Below are 24,870 nucleotides of genomic sequence, written 5' to 3'. Positions count from 1 at the left end.
CGAGAGAGGAAGCAGCAGCTCAGTGAATGCAGGCCAGGCCAAGCTGGTCTACACAGCCAGTCTCTAGGCCAGGTGTTTCACCTTTGACCCTTTTGAGTGTGGTGCTAAGGTATGCTGAGACTTCCCATCGCTCTTCCCCACTGAGGCCTAAGAACAGAGCTGCTATGATTTCCTTGGACTCAGTGGAGGTCAGAATGTGCTCTTCCCCATGCGCCATGGGGACCTGTAGTTGAAGAGATCTGTAAAGTCAGCCACGTCCAGGGGATCATGGGCGCTGCTTAGATCAGGACGCCATTTATGGCTTTCAGCCTGCAGGACTGTTTCTCTGTGTCACTCACTTCCCCTCCCCCGTTCTTCCTTCCTTCTGGCCTCAGACTCACCTGACTTCCTGCCCTTTCTGCCTCCACCTCTGAAAGCCTGGGATCACAGAGAAGCACCACCACACCCTCTGGAACCATTTCTGATGGTGCTCAAGTCTCTGCTGTGGTGCTAGGCCTGTCTGCTTCTCCTCTACTGCTCTCTCGATCTCTTTCTCTCAACCCTCCCCCCTTCTCATGACTTTATTTATTTTATTCTCTTGAGATCATGTCTCAGACTGTAGCCTAGGCTGCTGTCAAAGTTGTAGCTTCCGCTTCCAGATTTAAGATTGCAGCCGTGAGCCACCATTCTTGGTTTTGTTTGGATAGGGTCTGTTTGCTTGCTTGTTTCATTTATTTATTTATTTATTTATTTATTTATTTAGTGGTTTTTCAAGACAGGGTTTCTCTGTGTAGCTTTGGCTGTCCTAGACTTGCTCCATAGACCAGGCTGGCCTCAAACTCAAAGATTCACCTGCCTCTGTCTTCTTGAGTGCTGGGATCACAGGCGTGTGCCACTGCGCCTGACAGATAGGGTCTTCTTAAATTGTCCAGGCTGACCCTAAGAAGCAACCCTCCTGCCTCAGTCTCCTGAGTACTGGGATTACAGCCTGCACCACAAAGCCTTTACCAGTTGCAGTTTTATGGCATTTTATAGGCCAGGTGTCCATGTTTGGTTTGGTGTCTTACATTAATTCGACTGCAGAGGAAAGGCAGTAACATCTAAGGTAGGGCGGGAGACAGGGGGCTGGCTGGTAGCTATGATCCCCACACTCCAGAACAGTTTCTAGTGACCCAAGAACTCCATTTGATATGCCAAGACTCATGTCCTCATAGTGGGTCTCTCAGCAAAGCCTACCCAGCAGTGACCAACATGTCTTTGAGGTCGATAGCGTGGGGGAAAAAAAGAGAATGGACGAAGACCGGAGAATGAAGACACAGGGGCTAATTGTACATTCTTTTTAATGTTTCCTTGGAGTGGGGGTTGAGACAGGCTCTTGCTCTGAAGCCCTGGCTGGCCTCAGATCCACAGCAATCCTCCTGCTTTGGTCTCCTGAGTGCTGGGACTACAGGTGTGTGCTGTAGATCTGCATGTTTTTAAACCTTCAATTTTCTTATGATTTCTAATATAACGTATATTAGAAATATAACGTTCTGTAGGGTGTGTGCCAACTGTGTGGTTTCTTGCGATCGCCAGAAGAGGGTGTCAGGTCCTTTGAAGCTGGAGTTTCAGGCAGTTGTGAGCTGATATCCTTTTCTGGGAACCAAACTTGGGGCCTTTGGAGGAGCAGCAAGTGCTCTTAGCCACTGAGCATCTCTCTGGCCCCAGACCTGAGTTTCTGAGTTTCCTTCTCTCACCCCCAGGCCTGTGCAAACTGACCACACACTCAGACACACCTTAGCCTGGCCTGTGTTTCTCTAAAGAATGTCTAATATTCCTAGTGGGGAGGCTTCCAAGACAAATTCCTTCAATTTTTGCCTGAGAAGGCCTTATTTGTCCTTCACTTTTTTCTTTCCCTCCCTTCTTTATATGGACGACAATTTACAGACATCTTGCCTGCTCGCCCTCTGGGTGTTGGGATTAAAGGTGTACACTGCCACATCCGGCTATCCTTCGATTTGGAGAGCCACTTGCATAGGGAGATTTCGACGCTGGTAGTTTCTGCACCAGTGCTATTTCATTTACTCTCTCCCTGCTTCCTGGCCTGGAGATGCTGGATAGGATGCTTACCATTGTTTTTTCATATGAGTAACCTCTTTCAGAATTTCTGTAGTTTAACAATGGCACGCCCAGAGGCTGGAGATGGCTCAGTCGGCAAAGTGCCTGCGGTGCACGAGAACCCAGCCTGGCACGTGGTGTGCACACCTTTAGTCTCAGCACCTGGGAGGCAGAGACGGGTGGATCTCTGAGTTCAGGCCAGCCTGGTCTACAGAGTGAGTTCCAGGACAGCCAGTGCTACACAGAGAAACCCTTTCTCCAAGAACCAGGTCTGTAACACTGTGTATGTCTGTAAATGCTGCTGACGCCAGTCCTTTAGGACCCACAGCAAAAAGCACAGGGGAGTTACCCTGGTCTTGAGCTCTTCGCAACTGGGCCATTCTCCTTCACAATGTTCCCTTGTGGCTTCCTTCCTAAGCTACTGGGCTGCTTAGGAGGATGGTACAATTTCATGTTCCTCAGTTATTACCCAGAGTCCTTTCATCCCAGAGTCACTGGAGTGTCATGTCAATCCTTTTACATTTGCCGAGCCCAGCTTACGGCCTACTATCTATTCTTGGAGAGCAACCCCCACACAAAGGATAGTAGGCAGTTTGCTACTGCTGGGAGCACGCTGCATGGACACCAAGATCTGACTGCTTTGTGATAACTTCCTGCCTGTCTGATCCATTTTGGAAGGGGGGGGGGGATGCTAACATCTCCCATACAAGAGCAGATCTGTTAGCAGTCAAGGAGTTTTATTTATTTCTCAACTTTAGAGGGAGAGTTTTTAGTCATGCTTCCCACACTTGGGGAGGCCTTTGACCTTCACGGCTCTGCTGTCAGTCCTGGCTGACCTGGAGATCCTTCCTGTGGCTGCAGTGTTCTTCCTTGCTGCTATCTTATGCTTTGACGCTATCCATTTAAGCTTGTGGAGCTTTTTTAAAAATCAAATTTGGGCAACTTCTGTTCCTTCTTCTTATTTCTCTCTTTCCAGGGCTCCCTCAGGCAGTACACACTGGCCTTATTATCAGCAGAAACAGGCTTTCCTTTCTCTCAGTCTTTTGTTCCTTAAATTTGATTATCTCAACAATCTACTTCCCAGTGCACTGACTTGCAACTCAAAAATCAACTACTTTACTATATATCAGAGTGTTCATTTGTTCTTTTAAAACAAGTCGCTGGTTCTGGCTGTTGAGACACTATTTTTGTATCATCAGCCATGTTAATTCTTCAGACAGGGTTTCCTTAGTTCTTAGAACACAAACTTCTAAGTCAGTTTTTTAGTCTTTGTCTCACTAGATCAGTTTCTTATCCCCAGGGTGTTTCCTCAGTGACTCTGACAGGTTATTATGCTACTTTGGACTTTATTTGCTATTTGTAGAAGGGTTCAGTCTCGGTTGGAGCTAAGAAAATGTTCCCAGGTGCTTCCTGGGCAAACACGCAGACCTATTCCAGCTTCCTCTCTCCCGGGAACGTATGTGTCCGTCAAAGCTTTCAGAATGCCCGTGGCAGAGCTTTCTCCACGTACTGGCTCATGTGTCGTCTGGTTAGGGTGTTTGTGGCCAATGCTGTGGGGAGAGGAAATTCCCTTGAAGGCCGGGCCAGGTCACTTAATGACAAATCAGCAACAGCTGCTTTTCCTGGGAGCTGTCAGGCAGGACAGATAGTCATAGGTTCCATGCAGGGAGCCCTGGCCGGCTAGCTGTGGGGTGAGTCTCAAGACTCCAGAGCCAAGGGAGTGTGATGGAAGAGATGTCTCAGACGTCATTATTCTCACTTCTCAGTTGCTTTGTGTGAACATAGGGACCACGGATTTCCTGAGCCTTTCACTTCTAAAGTGCTAGAGTGGTGAATCTCAGCACATCATGTCTACAGACTATCTGATGGAGCATTATTTTAGAGGTGCTTTGCTCCCCCCCCCCATTAAACTAATATTCCCTACTTTACCTTCTCAGAGGTTATGATCTATATACTACCACTGAATTCATTCTTTATGTTTTAGGACTTTGTAAATTTCACTGGCAGTTATTTTGGCGCCCTGAGTTGTATTCCAGTGTTTGTGTCTATCATTTCTAGTGTCTTGTGAAAATGGAGGAATGTCTCCTAGTTGCAGCACCCCCCCTCCCACACTCTTATGAACTAACAAGAGATGCCCAAAACATGATCATGGCACAGAGACCTAGTCAACCCCAGTTCAAGAACCAGAACACCACCGGCCTCAGGGAGCAAAGATCACTCCTGTTTTGAAGTCCACACAAATCTAACACAGTTGCTTTGGATATGGGTGTTATTTTGTGGTCTTCAGTTGCTCTACATCAGAAGCTGGGCTTCCTCCACCAAATAAGAGCTTCAGCAGCCCTGAGGTGGGGCTGTGTGGCAGCTCGGGGGTGAGTGAGTGGAAGTAAAAGGAGCTCCTAGTGTGTGGAGCAAGGTATTGTTACTGTTATTGTGGCTGTTGTAGCCCATCTTGGCTGTGGCTCCTATTGCCTCTCTGGGTTATATTTTTCATTCTCCTCTCCACTCTCTGAGCCTTCCCTATATCCCCAGTAGGCTGGGTGAGAGTAACCCATGCCTTTAATCCTAGCGCTCAGAAGGCAGAGGCAAACGAATCTCTGAGATCGAGGCCAGCCTGGTCTACAGAGCGAGTTCCAGGATAGCCAGGGATACACAGAGAAATCACCTGTAGAGAGCTGCTGTGGTTCTCCAAGGCAAATCTCTCGCCAGGCTCCAGGGTCACCTGGACAGGAAACCTGGATGGAGCGCTGTCATTAGGCCAACCTAGGAGTCAGTGGACCTAACCAGTTTCTCTGATTGCTGGAGGACTGAACATGCGTCTTGCAGGTGTCTGTATTTCAGAGCTGGCTCTCTGGTAGAAGTCTGAAAGGCCTAAGTACTGCTAATGTAAAGCTCAGCTCAGCAGGGCTTCTCAGGTTGATAGGTAAGATGTGTGTCTGTAAATAATATTTATGCATTCATTTATGTCAACTGTCTTTAAGGCAACGAAGCCTTACGCATAGGGCCATAGTGTTTGTGCTTTGTCACTGTGGGCTGAAATTGGTGGTTCTAGGGATGCTTGGAAAAACTGAGATAATTGCAAGTGCAAAATGAAGCTGCAAAGAAGTGTTTCATGACAAAGCTCTGTAGTTTAGGGATAAACAGTGAACTAAGAGCCAAAAAAGAATGTCCCTAGTTGCAGAGCTACTAGGACATCTATACATTATCAGCCATGCTCAAGGCCAAGGGTCTTCAGCAGAAACAATTGTGATAGATCTGTTGGTGGTAGAAGCCTAGTGTCCACAGCCATCTGGACAAGGGAGTGTCTTGGAGGCTGAAGAACTGCTTAGGAACAAGTGGCTCTGGGTCCTAGGCTAATAGACCACTGGCAAGGCCTTGCTGGCCTCTGCTCCAGCCTGACCTGGAACAAAGTAGCAGCACAGAATTCTACCTTCAAGCTGTCTCCTGGAGGCCCAAGTACTTTGATATGCATGCTCGTGGACATACTGGCCCTCTTGGGAGAAAAACCCTGTTACCTGAAGGGATGGTGCCATGTACAAAGAGCATTTTAATTAATTTATTTATTTCTTTACACATAACTGAAAGTGATGTTACAGTACATAAGTTATTTACAACTGTGCAGTAATGTGTTGCAAAATAAATTATCTAGAAGGCAGCAAAAGTACATTGTGAATGTATATAAAACTGTACAGGTTTGCGGATACACTCTATAGGATTATTGGCTCTGTAGTGTTTCAAGTTACGTTCTCAGAAAGAGAAACAAAATGCCCAAGATTAAAGGAAAAATATACAAACCACGTGGATTTGACTCCATTAAAAACACTATTGGAGAGTCCTGGCTGCGTCCCTGTGTCCAGGCAGGCGGCAGCCGAACCCTTGCCGGCTCCAGTGTCCAAGCCTGCCCCGGGGACCATGGCGGGACAGCACTTCCTGCCTCTTTGACCTGGAGGTCACTGCTTATGCGAGGTGGACGCCTTAGTCTATTTTCCATTAGTTGATCAGAATGGAACGAGGAATTAAAAACACACTCTGTTCTGCTCCTCAAGTGCCCTGTCGTCGGCTGGAAGAAAACCCAGAGGGCATGGCTGAGACAGAGCCGCCTTGTCTGTGGCCATGGTCTCCTTGTCCCAAGGCTGGCAAAGCTCTGCAGTGTCTGGGCCTCGTGCTCCCCACAGCAACTGGTAAAAAGAGATGCATTCTGCCTCACTGGCATCTGAAGGGAGATGGATGGCCAGGTGCAGTCTCTAGGCTCCTCCCACTTGATGGCCGTGGTGCTCCCTCCTCTGCTGCCGGGCGACCTGTGCGGCCCTTGTCTGTGTCCTGTGAGCTTCCTCTGAGTGTCACGCTGGCAACAGTACAAAGTCATCGTTGACGTCAACCATGGGCACGTAGAAGGACGGCACCTCGTTCACACAGAGGGATTTGTGCCCAGCGGGGTCCAGCTCCTGGGCCTTCAGCTGCCACTCCATCCTTTGCACGGCATTGAGGGCTGCAGCCTCATGCTGCTGCCGCATCAGCAAACATGTCTGTGGGGCACACAAGGAGAGAAGGATGGCCAGGCCCTGGTTTCCACCACTGCCTTCAGGATTCAGCACAGGACCGCAAACCCATCTGGGTTCTTAGCCCAGAACCTGGATTATCCCCTGGGAGGCGCAGGCCCTCCTGGAGCCAGCTGTGGGAAGACAGGGCTAGAGACCTGTGTCCAGCAGATGGACCGCCCCCATCCGTGCACCAGCCTGGAGTAACTCATGCTGGAGGTCTGAGCCTTGACGGCTCTGCACACTGCCTGCCTCACCTCCACCAGCAGCGGCTAGTGCAGCCGCCAACTCGCCGCATTTACCAGGGCCGAGTCAACTGTGCTTTCGCTGTTTCCATTTTGTACATTTTGTGTGTGTGTGTGTGTGATTAACGTTTAGAAGTACACGTAGAAAGCTGGATGTAGTGGGGAAACGTTTTGGGACTGAATAGGTAATTTGAACATGGCTCAGGCTTGACAGTTCTGGTGTCTAGTTGACTGGGTTATCACAATGAACACATGGCTCATATCCTTAGGTTTTAAATGACTGAAGTCATTTAACTGCTGGTTAGATGCAGGATTTATGAAATTCAGTACTATGTGCCTGACTGATGAAAACCAGCTGACATGCCTCCCAAACTAGAGGGTGACAGCCTTCCTCCAACCCAGCCTTGCGTAGTCTTCTTAATGAAGAACCCCATTCACCTTTTGGTTCTAAAAAAAAAAAATTAACACTGAATATCTTTTCACTATGATTTGGCCATTTTATCTTCTTCCAGGAAAAATTTGGCCATTTTATCTCCAAGGATTCTCTTCAAAAAATTTTAGAACTGTTTTCTCTTGTCATAGCCTTTCCTCTGTCTTCTCGTCAACATTATATATAACCTCACCTGGGATGAGGTGTCCAGTGACCTGGAGGCGCCCCTATTATAGACTAAGAGGAAACGAGAACAGGAGCTCATAGGAAAATGGATACCACCTCAGTCCTACTTCTGCCAAGCCTCAGGCCCAAGTTTTATAAATAGCCCATATGCCACAAAGGCTTCTGATTCTCTCAGGGTCGGCTCAGCACCTCTGAACGACCTGCTATGATATGCTCACTGTTCACTGCCCAGCTAACTCTAACATCTCACTGTCTACAATATGCATCTGATGGCAGCAATCAGGAGACTGTGGGTTGTGACCTCTTAGGAGGGTTCCGTACCAGGAAAGGGAAGACACTTGAGGAAACTGTAACTTAAATCTTTGCTCCCTGGAAGCAGCAGTAGTGTGGAAAGCGTCATTTATGATCATGCCTGCAGTGGTACGGCCACCACGGAAAGCAATCAAACACTACAACTCACCTTCATGCGGTCATACTTGTCATCCACATCTTGCAGCCAAGAAATGAACTGGCGGGCATTGAAGCGATCTCGCACAGACTTGTTTTCATCACCCTGCAGAAATCACACGGGGATGTTCATCAAAAGCTCTTGGAGACCATGAGGGTGAAACCTTTGGTTCAGTACCTTTTCCCATTAGAGAACACAGGGTGACCTCATCCTGGCAGTGTATGTTTCAACCATCTGCTGTTGCCCTGAGGGAGAGCAGTCCTAGGCACTCAGCCTCTGACCCGCTGAGTGGTGATGGGGCAGTCCATATTTGGCAGAGCTGCATGAGATATGGTCAGTTCCCTATATTTGAGCCTAGTGTACTAGGAGGGACAGATCAGAAACCCACAGAGACGGTGGCCTCCAACTTTATAGGACTGCAACAGGATCACACAAAGCTGGCAATGGTATTATATTTTAATTTATTCCTTCACAGAAGCTAAAACATCTGATGGAATTTCTCTGCTTTGAAAAGGATAGCTGAGAAGCCTGAGGTGGAAACTGAGAGTCTTCTGTGGACTGGGATCAGCGTCCTTCCTGGCTTTCCCTCTGTATGCAGTTTGAGCTTTAAGTAGCTCCTCACCTCCTTTTCATTGCACGTGACCTTGTTTGTATTGTGATAGAGTAGTCTGCAAACCAAGCTTTATGTTGCCTCAGAAAGGCGGAGCTGGAATGGCTGCATGAAAACAGATCCTGCTCTGACATGGTTGGCTGATATCCATGCTAGGAAGCAAGGAAAATTAAAAAGTTCTGAAACTGTTGGCCCTTGAACCCCTGTGGACCAACTGTTAACTAATATCCAGTATGCATCAGCAAGATGTTTCAGGCAGAGATGGTCTCATCTTTCTCCTTCAAAAGCAACCCAGAAAACTGTTTGCAAAGTACAGGGATTCTGTATTTAAGCAAAACTTTCTATTATCTGGCCCCAAACTAAATCTGCTTCAGTTTGCTGACAAATGCAGCGTATCGCTCGTGCTAGGCATGGTGGCACATGTATAACCCAGGACTTAAGAGCTAGAGGCCAAACAGGAGTTCAAGGCCAGCCTAGGCTACAGGAGACTAGAAAACCTGTTGTTAACCTGTGCAAAATGGGGGCAGTGTGTCTCTTTCCCCAAGTGTAAGAACGTTAGTGGACTGAAAGAAGGTGTTACCCCAAGTCTCCTCAGTCATGCTGTATAGGGCAAGGGACCTCTAGTGCTCCTGTTTTAAGAGGAAACACATCACCAAGGTCTTAACAGCCACAAGGGAACAGGTTATAGGCAGTTCCATGCTGAACAGGGATATAGTTGGGATATTCCCAAGAATAATGTTTAATTGATATGAGACTGTCCACAGAGGATGGAGAACAGTGTGTGAGAAAACAACTGTAGACATTCACAGCCTGGCAGAGTGGGCTTGGGGCCGTTATCTACAGCAGCCTTGGCTCTGAAATGATGCAGAGCGGGAAGAGGGTGGTGGGACTGTGCTCAGTGACCAGCTGGGGCGGGAATGCAGTTAAGGCACTGGAATGCTGCTCTGGTGTAGTGTACACAGGCCCCGTAGCTCCAACTGTCAGGTACAATGGAAGCTAAGAATCTCTACCGGGCCTCTGCAGCCTCACAGAAATGCTGACCTGGGGTCCCCACATCTTATTGCTGCAATTACTACTGACCCATCATGGCCACTGACATAGCAGCTCTGGTCCCCTGTAGCTATAGATGGGACTGCCAATTGAAACAGACTGACGTCACTCCTGTAGCCTTTAAGAGGGAGGAGGGGGCTATTCATCCTACTTGCCTGCACAGCTGCCTCAGAGGAACTTCCAAAAACTCTGTAAGAGACTGAAATACACCAAAGGCTTGAGGGCATTGTCCATGACATTCCCTTGCCTTCTGAGGCAACCTGGGACTAGGAGCTTGGGCCTCACAGCATGCCATGAGCAAGGAAGCTATGGTGTAGGTGCAGGGCAGAGGCTCGGGAGTGTAGACTATGTGTCGGGGGAAGAAGTGAAAGCTGACAGCCACACCTGATCATGTTACTGACCTGGCTTTCCAGAGGCATGTTGTAGACCTCAGAGTCTAGCAGCATGGTACACGCACTGAATGGGACTGCCTGGTTGGCAATGGTCCTGGCTGCCCGGCAGTGAACCCGAAGGATCTCTTGCTCACAGGACACAATCAGCTTCTCCTGAGGAAGGAGAGGAACAGGTAAGCTTAAGATTATTGCCACCAGGACCCTTGCCTATGGCTCCACTTACCCTCTCGATGCTGTGCTGCAGACGCAGCTTACCCCGCACAGCCTCTTGCTGCTTGAACAGCTCCTTCAGGGGCTCTGCCAGAGACGGAGGGGGTGCTATCTGCAAATGTAAGGGGAAGAGGGTAAGCCACAAAGAGCATACTTAAAATCTGAACATGTTCTAGCTTCGTGACACCCAGAAACCTGCTGAGAGGTACCAGAGGCTTACCTGGAAGCAAACGGGAAAGTTGCATGTGAAGTCTGCCCTAGAAATAGTGACAGAAAAGGCAGGGCACAGAGCACCCAGGAGTTTGTGGTTCCTTGTATAAGAAAGGTGGTCAGGTGTACCCACCAAAGGAGCACAGTGGGAATGTGGGGGTTCTGACAGTGGAGAGGGTGCATGCACTCAAGGCGCACATACAGATTCCTAAACCAAAGCCTGGATATCTGGGAGTGTGGGGGAGCTACCACACTAAAGCGATGGGTAGAGCCCACCCTCATCCCTGCAGCCCTATTGCAGAGACCTTGGGCTGTTGACAACACATCATAGTGTAAGCACTAAGCCTCACAGGGTGAATAAGTAAATACACTGTAGATCAAGAGGAACAGGCCTTCTACTTCTGGAAAAAGAACACAGAAAGGAACAGGAGAGGGCAGGCTTGTGCAGTGCTGATAAGTCAGGTCAGCATGGCGTCAGACTGCCAAAGCAGACGCAGAGGTAGATGAGCTGTGTTCAGGGCTGCAGGCAAGCCAATTCTGTTGTCTCTTTTTATCACTATAAAGCAAAGGGGAACATGTAGTGGTGGTGACAGGGTAGGGCTGAGGCACAAATGTAGTCCCGTGAGCCAGGAAGGTGAAAGCTCAGAAGGTAAGCAACAATGTACAGCAAAAGGCTAGAGCTTGTTTTTGCCTTGTACCTCAAAGCAAACTCTGGGTGAGGCTAACAACAACCTCAGGACAAGAAGCAACTTTTCTTGATGGCAGAGCTCTATCATTAGAGGTGGTGGAGCAGAAATGGAAAGACCCTGGCATCAGGCAAAGCTACAGAATAACTGTTTCAGGCAAGAGCCATATGAGAAGATTTAAGTCTCACAGTCTTTCCACTAAGATATGGTGGAGTACAAAAGGCAGGCAACAACGTCTCAGCAGGGAGGCCTGGATAGCAGCCATACCCCCGGTGGCCAAGCCACACCCCCGCGACACAAGACTCAGGAGGCCTCCACTTTCACCCAACACACCAGGCTACGTTCAGCGTGCCCCACCTGTGGTTGGCCATAACAGCTAGTATAGACTCTGCTCCTTTGAGGTATGAACTTCTTAGTTACAAATATTCCTGAGGGGCCAGCAAGGCGGCTCAGCAGGTAAAGGCATCTATATATGTATACACAAGAAAACTGGGGCAGGGAGTCACCCTAACATTTCAGCTAAACTTCCGCAGGCCTCACTTGTCGCGCATTTCTCAATAGGCCTCGCCTCCAGCATTAAGTTTCCAGTAGGACAAGTAGACATCCTCAAGGCTGACCAGGTAGGAAGCTGACTTAGCACAGGCACAAGTGATTAATTTTTCTCTGACCACATCCGTTAGAAAAAGTACAGTGGTGTGGGAGGAGGCTGTGTGTTCCTGTGGCTTCTGGCCTAGTGAAGGAACCAGCAGATGAGACTTGGATGAACCAGGCCTGGGTCCTGCTAAGAAAGACTAGCGGGGAGGCACACTGACAACTGACAGGGGCTACCTGAATGGTGGTGACCTTTCTACCTCTTTCCCTTTCTTTTGAACTGAAGACATATTTAAAAAGAACAGACAATCCAAAGTTTCACTTAGGAAGTATTTCAGATTCTTTGGAATGTAGTAGTATATACACAAAGGTTTGGTCCCTGTAAATCAGAACACCACCTGGGGGGTCAGGACTGAAACCTGCTAATATGTTCCGTGGTAAGCCACCAAAATGAGTCCCATCCTCATTAGGAAGGGTTCCCAAAGGTTATGTGTACTTCCTGCCTGTAATTCCTTCTAGGCCTTGTGCTCATTAGACAACCCTTACATTACAGCAAAATCCCTATACAAATTAGGATTGACACGCAAGGGAGCTGCTGCAAAAGCCCGCAGTGTGGAAAGGAAGCTGCTTGTAAGCAAGTAGTGAAGTAAAAAGGCTCTCCCTTTTGGCTTTTGTGAGGCGCATGAAGGTAGAAGAAAGCGGCATGTACTGCTTGGTGCCATGTGTGGCTATGTGAAAAAAAAAGGCCAGTTCTGAGGTGCTGAGAAGGTCAGATGAAGTTCTTTGCATGTCCAAGTGGGATGTGCCACAGGAGGACCCTGCTAAAGGGACACATGGGAATGTGTCAGGGTCAGAACAAAGAAAAGATGGCTCTGTCAGGCAGAACAGCAACCACTAATGTCTTAGAATGAAGGAGGGGACACTTCAAGATACTAGTGAGACCCAAGAACAGGTGAGTGTGTGAATGGAGAGGGAGGCAAGTAAGCTGAGGCCAAGGCCTTGATCTGCACAGCACCTGTACAGCTGAGTTGGAGGTGGGCGTGTATAAGGCAGGGCTAGTGAAACAGGAACTGACCCTAACAACAACCAAGAATGCCAGTGCCTCTCCTGACACCAAAGGCTTCTGCTCTTTAGTAGTCCGTTGCACACACAGATCCCATAGCACTCACCACAGGGATGTGCAGCTTGCTGAGTGGCTTGCCATCCAAGAGGTAGGACCCCGTGTAGGTGACATACTCAGCATAGCACTGGGGTGCCTGTGGAGTGATGCAGCAGAGGATCTTGCGTTTTTCTTCAATCTTCTTTCTGATCTGAAGGTACTCAAAGTATGGGTTGGACCTGTCGCTGTGGTAGGGCTCAATTGCATCCAGCTTTATAGCATCCACAATGGCGGCCAGCGTCTGCTGGATGACCTCTCGAGTCTGCTGTGTGGATGTGTTCAGCTGTTGCTGCAGCTGCTGACTAGAACGTTGGAAGCGGCGCTTGCGGGGGTGTTGGGCCTGGGCATCTTCCTCCTCAGAGGCACGGCCCTTGGCTCTAGATGCTGGGGCAGGCATTGGGTCCTTCTCTGTTGCAGGTATACTTTGCTTGCTCTGGCTTGCCAGCATCTGGGCACGGTTCCTGGTCATGCGCTGAGGAACTTCTTCCACCTTGGGAGCCTTGGGGACTTCGGCTGTAGGTTTGGGCTCTGGATCTGTAGCTTCTGGCTGAACGTTGCCTGGGGGTCCTTCGGCTGCAGCCACAACACAGGTGGCCTCTGCACTGTTGTGTGCCGGTGCCAAGCCATCTGTGGTGGGTCCATCAGGTGCACAGCAGGGAGCAGCAGAAGCGTCTTCAGCTTCAGTCTCTTCATCACCACCTCCCAGGGGATGCTGTTCAGGGGGACTGGGTGCCGGCACCAAATTGGAGACTGAGGCCTGAGGGGCACTGTCATCGGCCAGGACCTCTGTTTCCACTGTAGCTTCTAGAACCATATCCAGCTTTGGCTCCTCTGGGGGCTCAGGCTCCGTGGAGAGCTGAGGTGATGCTTCCTGAGGCGGTGGGGCTGGTTGTTCCTCAGCTGCTGAGGCAGGGACATCCCCATTGCTGAGGACCCCAGTGGGGCCTGGAGAAGTCTCTACTGGAGGAACAGGACTGCCTGCCACAGCTTCTGCCTCAACATCTGAAGCATCTTTGGCCTGGAGAGGAAGCTCTGGCAGTGAGAAAGGCCCCAGGTCCAGGTCATCCTCAGGGCTGGTAAAGGCTTCATGCCATGACACTGGTTCCACCTGGCTGAGAGTAGATATGCTATGATTGCTGTCTAGAAAACTGCTCTCCAGGGGTCCCAGAGCCTCTACCTGAGCCACAGCAGTAACACATGTAGGTTCAGGGGCTGTGTCCAGGGGTGCATCTGGGAGTGACTTGCAGTTGCTGAAGAAGGACTCCAGCCTATTGGGAGCAGCATAAGGAGCAGCCCCTTCTGCAGTAGAAATGGCCACTGGGATCGCTCCTGTCCCACCGTCTTTCACCTCCTCGAGGCCTGGCTCAGGAGCTGGCAAAGGGTAAGAGGCGGGAGAGACAGGGTATGTGGGCTCTGCAGCACTGAACGGTCCTGGGGCGGTGGAATGGAGGGATTCTCCAGGGCAGAAATGTTTTGGGGACTCTGCAAACCTCTGTGGAGACTTGAGCAGAAGCTCAGAGCCCACAGGCCAGCTGACGGGGTTCTCAGAGGCACTAGCAATAAGGGTAGAGGAAAGGGCCTGCTCGGCAGCAGTGTGTGTCCACTCAACAGGCTCCTCCGTAATGACCGTGTTGAAGGGGCCCTCATCCAGGGGCTCCAGATAGCTGGGCTCTGGGGGAAGGATGGCAGCTGTGGCCTGCTGGTCCTCTGTGGCATCCAGAGGTAGGCCTAGATCTGTGGGCAGGGCCCCTTCAATGGCTGGGGTCAAGAGTTCACCTCTAGGGGAAGGGGAAGACTTTGCTGGTAGGTTGGAGAAGACATTGTCTGGGGGTGGTGTGGCACTGACCACAGCTGTTGGTGGGCAGTGCAGAGTGTCCACCTTGGGTGAGGGGATACCATAGTCTGGGGAGTAGTACCCAGGGGACAGGCAGGCAAACTTCTCTGCAGGAACAGGTGGCAGAGGAGCCTTTTCTTCCAGCAAGTGCTGTACTGGAGATTCAAAACTAGAGGCCGCAGGCACACTCTGCTGCCTGAACAGTTTGTCCCCAGCACTGAATTCCTCTTCAGGTGTCCTTCTGATATCCACAGAGATTGAGCGATAAAGGTTTGTGGAGATAGGCCTTGTGGGTGTCTGGCCTGGGTTTTCTGAAACTACACTGGAAGCCACAGAGAACCTGTCAAAAAAGGGTGGGGAGCAGGCGCTGGTGGATGTGGCAGAGACAGGCATTGAGTGTTGGGAGTCAGTGCAGTCGAACACCAGGTCCGGGTAGTCATCAGCGCTGCAGGATGGGGTCCTGGGTGTGTGCATCACCTCTTCATAGCTGGGGCACGACACCACTGAAGTAGGTGTGGGTACCCCAGTGGGTCGGCCCTGCTCAGTCCTGGGTGAAGCAGGTAGAACCTCCTTCAAGGGTTGCCCAGCTAGCCAGTCTTTGGATTCTGTACCGGGTCCAGAGTGTGGCTTGCTTTCACCAGTGGGAAGCAGGGGAGCTGACTCCTTGAGCTTTTTGTCTTTGAAGGGTGGGTCCAGCCCCAGAGCTTTCTTGGAAGGAAGGTCCAGGCTCTTCTTGCGCCCATCATCAGTGGCCTTCTTCTCTTTGAGCTTGGGGTCTCCAGACCTATGCCGCATCTTCTCCATCTGCTTCATGCGTTCCTTGTGTCGCTTGTGCCGCTCCTCAATCTCAAGGTCCTTTTGGGAAAGCATCCTTTCAAAGCTGGTCATCATGAGATCCCCATCTCCCAGGAGCTTCTCACGGGGCCTGATATCTTTCTTGCTTGAATCTCTGGATGGCGGAAGCTTGTCATTCCCATTGCTCAGCTTCACGGGGTCCCCCTTCTCTCGCTCTGCATTCTCCTTGAATTTCTCCTTCAGTTTGGTCTCGCTGAGCTTCAGGCTTTCGTCCCTGGACTTCTCCTTAAAGGAGTTGGGAGGGTTGTCCTTGTCTTTGGCTGCAGGCTTTGGCTCATCCTTGTGATGTCTCAGGAAACCATCTATATGCTTGTCCCTGTGTTTTTCCTTCTCATCTCTCCACTTCTCCCTATGCTTTTCTCTCTTCTTCTTCTCTTTTAGGATGCTGATGGTACTCGACCCATACGGTTTTAATTCCTTTTCTATTTTCTTGGTAGGTTCTCTTTCAGAATCATTTCTGTCTTTCTTTTCTGTAGAAAACAATTCAATGGCTTTATCTAGCTCCTCTTCAATGTCAGCTTTTGTGGTGTAAGAAACCCCGTAAGTTTCTGCATCCAAAAAGTCTTTCTCATATTGGCTGGAGTCCTTTCTGTTGCTGCTGCTACCGTCCTTGTAGTCTTCACTCTTTTCTTTCTTTTCTGCCTTTTCTTTCTTGGCTCTCTCACGCTCATGGCTTTTCTTAGAGGATGATGAGGAATGCCTGTGCCTTTCTTTGTCCCTCAGTTTCTCTGAGAGGCAGGTACTCTCCCTGGCCTTGTCCTCTGGTGGTGGCTCAGAGAAGGACACTTCCAGGAGCGTGCTCAGGCTGGGTTCCTGGCCATGGTCAGCAAAACTGTCGGAGGAGACCTCACTGATCTTGTCATTGGAGTCTTCCCGGTAGTCATGCAGAGCCTCTTCCTCCAGCTTCTCCAGAAGGCTCTTCTCCACGTCGGGGCCTCGTGAAGACTTTCTCTCTCGGGAGTGCTCCTTCTCTGGCTTCTCCTTGTGCTTATTTTTGGCCTTGTCTTCAGCAAAGTGCTTCTTCTCCACCTTTTCAGGGAGCTTCTGTTTATTTTTTTTTTCTTGGGCAGAGTCAACAGCACCTCTGTCTTTCCTGTCCTTGTATTTTTCTGCACACTCTTTATCTTTCTTTTCTTTGTGCTTCTCAAAGATCTTTTCCTTCTTGTCCTTTCCCCCTTCTGCAGCTGCTCTGTCCTTCTTCTTTTCCTTGGGCTCTTTGTCCCTTGGCTTCTCTATGTGCTGTCTGTCGGAAGATGACTTCCTGTGCCTATCTGAGGGATGCTCTCTTCCATCTTCCTTCTCCTGGAGGCTGTCTACTCTCTGTGTGTCACTGGCCTCTCCAACCTTGAAACTGCTGGCCATGTAATCGTCTTTCTCATCTTCACTCTCATCAGTGAATATGTCTGCGATGTACCAGCTCTTCTCCTTTCCTTTTTTGTCGTCCTTTTTTTCTGAGAAGTCTTCTGAGAGGATGCTAGGAAACATCTTTTCCTTCTTCTCTCTCATTTGATCAAGGGATGCTTTTCTGTCTTTGCTGTGTATGTCCTTATGCTTTTCCTTGCTATCTTTTTTTTCTTTAAAACATTTTTCAAATTCCTTGTCTTTCTGACACTTCTCGAGGATAGACTTCTCGCTTCTGTCTCTCTCACTAGACTTCTCTTTGTACTTTTCCACTCTGCCCTTTTCCTTCCTCTCCTTTTCTAAGAGATCCTTTTTCTCTTTTTCCCGTGCTGCATGGGGCCGTTCCCATGGCTCCAGGTTCTTTGTGAAGTCACAGTCTGACTTGTCCTTGAAGGTGCTCTCACATCCACACTCCTTTACGTCCTCCCTGTGCACCTCTTCAGACCGCATCCGCCCATCCCTCCGCTCCCTGGAGCCCTCTAGGGTATCCCTCCTGTCCCGGCCTGCTTCGGCAGACTCTCGCCTCTTCTTGTCTTTCTCGGAGAGATAGCTGGGGATGCTTTTATGCTTTTCTATTTGGTCTCTCCTCTTCTCAGAGTTCTTATCTAGATAGTCCCTGTCTTTCTTTCGGAAGAAAGAGTCTCTGAAATCTCGCTTTTCCCGAGTTTTGTTGTCACGCTTCTTTTCCTTATCTTCTTTGACTGTTTCCAGTATAAGTTTGGCCACCGAGTCACTCTTGATGTCCCTATAGTCAGTCACCGGAGAGTCCCAGCTGTCCTCACCTTTGAAATCAAAAGAGGAATCCGACAGGTCAGAAAACCACCTCTCTTGCTGGTCATCAGAAAGGCTGAACTTGGTGTCTTCGTGCTCCAGAAACTGACTTTTGTTGCAATATTCATCAAAAGCAGCATCTTCCCTGTATACTTTTTCCTTTTTGAGTTTTTCCTTGTCCTCTTTGAAGATCTTTTCCTTCTCCTTGGAAAGCTTGTCCTCTTTCATGTCATTCTTCTTCTCTAATTTGGAAGGTCGGTCTTTGGACTTTTTCTTCCTTTCCTCTTTGTATAGCCTCAGCTTTTCCTCCTTCGGAGACTTCTCCTTTGCAGACTTCTCCCTTTCCGCTTTACTGCTTCGGTCTTTCTCTTCCCGGAAAGATCTGTTGATGTCCTTGTTCATATCCTTGATTCTTTTTAGTGCCTTCTCATCCTTAAAAAGCCACTCTTTATCCTCTGACTTCATCTTACCAACCTTATCTTCTTTCTTAAAATGGTCTCGGTCATGTTTCAATACTTTCAACTTATTGTCAGTGGAAATGTCATTATCTAAGAGGATAGCCTTATCTGACTTTTGCTTGGAGTCCTCATATTCGTATGTAAAGCTTTTCAATTTAAGTTCTTGGCTGACTGAACACTGTCCTTTCTCCTTGTTTTTGTGTTTGTGTTTGGTTTTGTGTTTTTTGACTACTTTCCCTTCCTTGTCCAGCTTGGGGACAGCTCCGTCTGTACAGGGGTGGAAGGTGCTTCTCTTCTCAGGTGGCATGCTCTGCAAGCCACCCCTTTTACGGTGTTCTTGCTTCCTCCTGGCAGGCTTCAGAGATTCCACACTAGAGCCCTCAGAGGAGCAGTCAGACTCACTGGTCAGTCCCGTCCTTGAGGAGTCTGACAAAGAGCTCACCTCGGACCAGGCTGGAGAAGAAATGGCTTTCCAATTGTCAGTGCGCCAGTGCTTCGTGTGCTGGTCAGTGTGGCCAGAGCTATGTTTCTGGGCAGCAGCACTGCCGTGAGACGAGGTGGAGGAGGCAGACAGTGAGCTGAACAGGGAAGGGTCCTTCAGCACCAGCGGGGACCCCTTGAGGCAGCTTGAGCTCCCAACAGAGTCCCCATCATCGTCATCACTCTCTGAAGACTCACTTTCTGACCCAGAGGAACAGAATTTGTCACTCCTCTTTCCAAACCGAACCTCTTTCCCTTTTGTTTCTTTCTTTCGCTTCTTTTTCAATTTATTTTTTTCTTTCTGCTGCCTAGAACTAGAAGACTCCCGTGCCTTACTAGGTAACATCGTGTGTGCTGACAACCTCAGTTTCTCTCCAGGCCCCATGGCAACACTCACATCCTCCTCATCTGAGGTGTCTGACAAGATGCGATGGGCTGCCTTCTTTGGTGCAAGCGTGTTGTTTTTCGAGTAACTCTTAACTTCCATTTTGGGTATTGAAATGAAGCTGTTTGACTTAGTTTCTTTCCTGTAGTCTTTCTTCAGCAAGTGCTTGTCATCCACTGGAGGAACCCTGTCCTGCTCGTCATCCTCGTCAAACTCATATTCGTCCTTGACAGGGGTCACAGTTTTCTGGGGCTCTGGATTTTTAGCCTTAAGCTTGAGGCCTTTCTCAAACTCAGAGTCTGTGTTATTGCCATCAACAGAGCTGGAAGGGGCGAATGATGGGGCATCCTCCTCTTCAGAGCTCTCTGTTGGGAACAGGAAGGGAGAGGTCAGGCTGGCCACAATCATTTTTCTACCATCATTAAGGATGCTCTGCAGCCGTGGTGGGAACAGGCCTCCCCAAGGCATGGTCACCCGGGAGGGGAGGATGGTTGGCTGTGCCTCTGAAGAAGTGTTTTACTTTAGTCACATCTGAGGCCAACCATAGGCAGGAGGACCCACAGGGCTCTGTGAGAGGCAAGGCTGGCATCTCAGCAGACAGAGCGCAGGCATCTCGGCAGTGAGGCACCCTGGCAGAACTCCTGTATCTGGAAGTTCCTGAAGGCGCCAGCCACCCGAGGAAGCTTGTAGGCCCTGTGTGGCAATCTGCAGGGGAATACCATATGTAGACACTGCAGGGTGCTCCCCGATCAGGCAGTACAGAGCCCCGCCCACACACTGACATGGTCTGCCGGCCTGGCTTACCAGTGGAGCTCTCCTCACTGGAAGTGTATGTGCCTTTGCCTAACAGGAGATTGACCATCGTTGGGGAATTGGCTACTTTCAACGGTGTCTCGCCTTTCCTGTTGCTTTGTTGAGGGTTTCCGCCATATCGTAACAACAACTTCACCACCTACAAAACATTAATAATGGTATTAGCAGACTGTTTGAAAACTAGCTACTCTGCCATGCCTGTGGAAAGCTACAGCCCATTCTAAACCCTGTTGCGGGGGTGCAGTGTGCAGAGCCATTGTGGCAAGGTCTCTAGGTGCCCAGCAAGGCTGTCTTCTTTTGTGAGAGACTGCACAGAGTTCCGCTTCAAAAGCAGTTTGCTTCCTCCATCTCTCCCTCTTCCCCAGCACTTCTCACAGCAGCTCCCTTCCCACCAGGAGAGAGCTGGTTAGCAGTGTGGGTCCCAAGGGTGGGGAATAAAGGGAAAGTTATCTTTGGAGGACTGGGGTGTGGAAAATAGAGAAAACAAAGACCACATTTCTGTAAGCTGGTTTATTTATTTTCATTTACATTAGAAAATAAAGTAACTCCTTCCTTGCTTGATTTTACATGCATAAAGATGGTTACATGGGTGACAGAAACGTTCAAGGTGACATTTTAACAGCTCTATTCAACCATTTATAATCAGCATATGCCTGAGACAGTAACTCACTCAACTAGTGCAAACATCCAGTTTCAATCTATCCTCAACTTCAATTCAGGCTTTAATACATACTCTCGTCACTCACAGACTGTTTCCACTTCAAGGTAATGTTTTGCATTGGATGATCAGCTTGGAGAGTTTCTAATGCATGTGAAGTCTCTACTGCTGCTTTAATAAATCACCACAGCCTGTCTTACAGTCGAAAGAATCAGGTTCACTTGCTTGGTTTACATCAAGGTGCAGATAAAGCTGGCTCATTCCTTCATTGTGTGGGCTGTCAGAATTTAGTTCCTGTAGTGCTGGCACCAAAGACCTATTTCCCTGCTGTCAGGTCAGTACCCTCCTGTGACTTTTTCGCCTAAGGCCAGAAATGCAGGCCATTTTCCTACCAGGTGTACTATTTTTCTGTTTTCTGTATTTCCTTGTTCCATCCAGGAAGGAAGGCTTTCAAAAGGTGCCTTTTGGACCACCCCATGAATTCTCTCCTGAGAGGCTATTTCTCTTCTGCTCACCTCACTGTGTTCCTAGAGTTTATAACATTTTACATAATTTTTATCACCTGCCAGCTCACAGCCAGCTTTATTCACACTTCCTACCTTTCACAGTATTGTTTTATAAGTCTCAGACACTGCATAAACTTTTTCAGTATATTTTTCTAAAAGGGCTCTTAAAAACTAGCAAGCAAATAAATCATTATGCTATTATCTCACCTAAAAATTTAATAGTTCCTTGTATCATATATTAAAAAAAAAAATGTGTGCCATTTCTGGCTGTCTTACAAATCTTTTCAATCAGAAGTCCTAGCCCACAACAATTCACTGTGACCACTGGGTTCTTGGGATCTACAGGCTCTGGTACCTTTCAAAATAACCAACCAGACATGGGCTGCTTTTCAACATTATTAACTTGAGTAGATGTTCTCATCCCTGGCCTGCTTGTTGTTCTGTCTGTGACTAGGGGCCTCAATAAAAGCCCGAGTGATTTCACTTCTGCAAGCGTTCTATTGCAAGAAGAGGTATGTCCAACATATCTTAGTGTTTCCTGCTGTGGTTTCCTCCCTACGAGATGAGGTCCTGACCTACCCACCACAGTAATCTAATGTGACTAATCCCACGTGCTGACTTTCCCTCAAGTGTTAACTTCCCCCAGACTTTGGATTGACCTTCTGGGTGGGATCAAGAGCACTGAGAACATGGACTCAGATGCAACTCATACAGCTATCCAGCCAGACAACAGAGCCAACACTGCACACTTACTACAGTGCTAGTAGGCATGAAAACTGAGAGGTTATTTGGGTACCTAGGAAAGAAGGAACAGCTGGGCCTTAAGGCTGGGAAGGGGATTATGGTGGGGGACAACAGGGGACAGTAACGACGACAACACAAAACTCACTTCCCAGTATCAGAAAATGTGAAAACTAGCTACAACAGAGAAACATGAAGCTGAAGGTCCAGAAGTTAAGGACAGAGCAGCCACTGGTGGGCTGCAGGGAGATGCCAACCTTGTAGTGGCCGTTGTTGGCAGCATCGTGCAAAGGCGTGTCGTCATCTAGGCCCTTAGTGTTCACCTCTGCACCAGCGGCTAACAGCTGCTTGGCGATGTCATAATAGCCCCGGTTACATGCCTCATGCAGTGCAGTCCAGCCTGAAAACAGAAACTCAGGGCATTTGTTATATAATCCCCAAAAGCTTCCCTTCTGCCTAAGCTGTGGTGCATGACATAAGGAACATCTAGCCTGCTAACTCTGAAGATTTGTAACTTGTGGAAATAACTGTACATGGGTAGAAAACTCTGTGCATAGATTAACTATAGCCCCAATGACCTAAGGAAGCTCTTGAAGATTGTAGGTTGGCTGGCTGCCATAGCAGTCACTCTGGGGGAAGTTCCCATTTTCACCAAGGAAAGTGACAGTACCTCTGAAAAGGGAAGCTGTTTTAAAATAATGTGCTAAATTAGGCAGAATCAGACAATTGTAAACCAGACAACAGGAAATCTAAGGTTCAGCACAAAGTTGAATTTGCCTGAACCCTCCCTCACACTCCACTTTCCTGAGATAGTCTTTTAAAAAATTCATTGAGAATTTCATCCACGATGCAATGAATTTTGGTACTATCCGCCAGCCCTGCTGCCTCCAGTGATGTCACTGCACCATGAGCACACAGCTCTCCTACGGTGTTGAATCACAGTGAGGGGCAGCACATGTCAAAAAGGCAGACCAGTGCTCTAGACACAAAGATCACACAATTAACAAAGCCTTGGCCTGTATCACATCTGGGGAGGTACCTCCACATATCCCCCATCCAACTTCTGTAGGAAACGGCATGTATGGCCTCTGCTGGAACAAAGCAGGTACTTTCTAAAACACCAGGGCAAGACCCTCCAGGAGCCTGGCCTTGCGGTAGACATACAGAAACCAACCATACCCCATAAACATGCTTCCTTCCATTTTCTGGGACCGAGGGCAGGAGGCCCCCCCTACAGAGCTCAATCTATACCTCTGACCCCTGCAGGAAGCACGCTGCCCTGGTCTGCAAGGACTTACCTGCAAAGTCCTTGACATTGACATCTGCACCCTCACTGATGAGCTCCTTGATTCGCCGGGCATCACCCCGGATAGCTGCTCGGTGCAGGCGTGTCTCTCCTCGCTCATTTCTCTTGTTCACCTTATCTTTGGTTTTTGAGGCAGAGTTGGGGGTCCCTTTCTGACACACTGTAGACTGGGAAGGGTGCTTTGGTGTTGTGTCTACTGCAGGCCAAGGAAGAAAAAAGAGGGTATTACAAAAGGCAGCTTTGTTTCATGGGAACCTTAAGAACCCAACCATTTTCATCACGGAAAGGGGATCCACACAGGGGCCACCGCCAAGTAAAGCCACTCCCTCCCTGTCCAAGGAAGCAACCACACAGTGCCTGGGGCTCACCTGGGCTATTTGCAGACTCCTCAGCAGTCATCTGCATGAGCAGAGCCACCTGCTGACGCTCAGAGAGAGGGTATCCAGCTCGGATCCCAGACAGCCCCATGCCGAACAGTAGCCCGGACTTTCGGGCAACAGGCTCCTTCTTGATCCTCTTCCGCTCGGGACCCTGCTTCTCTGTGTGGCAGGTGAGGGAGAAAGGGAGGGGAGACTTCATGCCCAATCCTCTGAGCTGGAGTTTTAACTAATGTTACAGAACCCCTTCATTCCACCCGACAGTTTACAGAGCAACAAGAAAGGCCTAGGAGGGAAGTGACTGCCAGAAGCACTGACATCACCCCACTCTGAGCAGCAGCTGTGAGAGACACAGTGTAAATGCCCTGTTGTCAGGCCATCGGAACTAAGTCTCCGTCTCCACCAACCGTTTGTTCCCTAGAGGCGCCACACAGGAAGGCAGTAGGATGGCTCAACACCACTGACCTGGCCCACATGGGACAGGTCTCTATTATTAACACGTGTCTGCAATAAAACTCCTTCCCAGCCCTCCTCCAAACAAACAGTGCAGATATAAAATGGCAGACACAGTTTAACTAATATATGTAAATAAATCAAGGCCAACTTGTCAGTACTGTACCTTTCTTCTTGCTTCTAGGAACCTCCATTTCATGCCATGGTGCTTCGAGGACCGTACCAGCCTTGCAGTACCACAACATGGACTGAGCTGGAGGCATCTAAAGGCATCAACACAGAGCACTAACAAGAACGATGTAACAGCTCAGCTGTTCCATCTTAACCGCCTCCTAACAAGCAGGCCCTGGGTGCCTCTGAGTGGTGACAAAATGTCCTGCCAACCTCTATTGGAAAGCCTGTGCTGCTGTCTTAAAAGAGGTGGGATGTGGAGAAAAGACACCCAGAGTCCATGGCTTGGGAACACAAAAGGCTCTCACTTTGCTTCTTGCCTAGCAGCACCTCTCTCATGGTGGAGATCAGGAGCAAGTCCCTGAGCAGGGCCAAGTCAGATTCAGGGTTCCCCAGGTCACAGGGTACAAGCTACATAGCCGCAATTTGCCAAAGTCTGGCAAAGAGACAAAACGTTTCTATGTAGGTAGTGATGAGGCTCTTACTGGCAGCAGTTTTCTTCCCTTCCTTTCCATTCAAGAAACCCCTCTGCAGGAATAAACTGGCTTCTGAAACAAGTGTTTGACTCTAGAGGTAGTTGACAGCTTTAAGAAACTAGCCTCAGTAGATCAGTCATGACTGTCACTAGTTTGCTGGCCCCATCAGTACCGTTTCTCTTTTCAATTATTGTCTCTAGACCCCCAAAAGCATCCTACCACCTTTCTCCTGAGTTTTCTGATAAACTTAGCTATCTACAAGTATTTCAGACTGCCTCCTTAAAACCTCAATTTGTAGCTTGCCGACTTGGATTTTTAATGCGACAAGCCAGTAAGCAGTGACATTTGCCTTTTTAA

At 48.9% G+C, this 24,870-nt stretch overlaps 1 protein-coding gene across 4 annotated transcripts in view; it reads right to left on the bottom strand.

Moving 5' to 3' along the window:
* Positions 1 to 5,618: 5,618 nt before the first annotated feature.
* The window catches only part of Ankrd11 (ankyrin repeat domain containing 11), a 166,612-nt gene continuing 147,360 nt past the window's right edge, over positions 5,619 to 24,870 (bottom strand). For 2 of the 4 annotated variants that reach the window (XM_021631194.2, XM_021631195.2), the window contains 9 exons: positions 23,405 to 23,575; positions 23,029 to 23,232; positions 21,988 to 22,130; positions 19,817 to 19,964; positions 12,839 to 19,377; positions 10,196 to 10,294; positions 9,982 to 10,125; positions 7,933 to 8,025; positions 5,619 to 6,599 (listed from right to left, as the gene is read on the bottom strand). In XM_021631194.2, the coding sequence (XP_021486869.1) occupies positions 6,414 to 6,599; positions 7,933 to 8,025; positions 9,982 to 10,125; positions 10,196 to 10,294; positions 12,839 to 19,377; positions 19,817 to 19,964; positions 21,988 to 22,130; positions 23,029 to 23,232; positions 23,405 to 23,575 (7,727 nt within the window). In that variant the 3' untranslated portion in view covers positions 5,619 to 6,413. Of the gene's footprint in view, positions 6,600 to 7,932; positions 8,026 to 9,981; positions 10,126 to 10,195; positions 10,295 to 12,838; positions 19,378 to 19,816; positions 19,965 to 21,987; positions 22,131 to 23,028; positions 23,233 to 23,404; positions 23,576 to 24,032; positions 24,130 to 24,870 lie in introns of all 4 variants that reach the window. The other 2 variants (XM_060391828.1, XM_021631196.2) reach the window with 2 other exon arrangements.

Source organism: Meriones unguiculatus, chromosome 10, assembly GCF_030254825.1.
Source record: "Meriones unguiculatus strain TT.TT164.6M chromosome 10, Bangor_MerUng_6.1, whole genome shotgun sequence".
Classification (NCBI taxonomy): Eukaryota; Metazoa; Chordata; class Mammalia; order Rodentia; family Muridae; genus Meriones; species Meriones unguiculatus.
The sequence above is the reverse complement of the archived record's forward strand: the minus strand, read 5'-3'. Positions and strand labels throughout refer to the sequence as shown.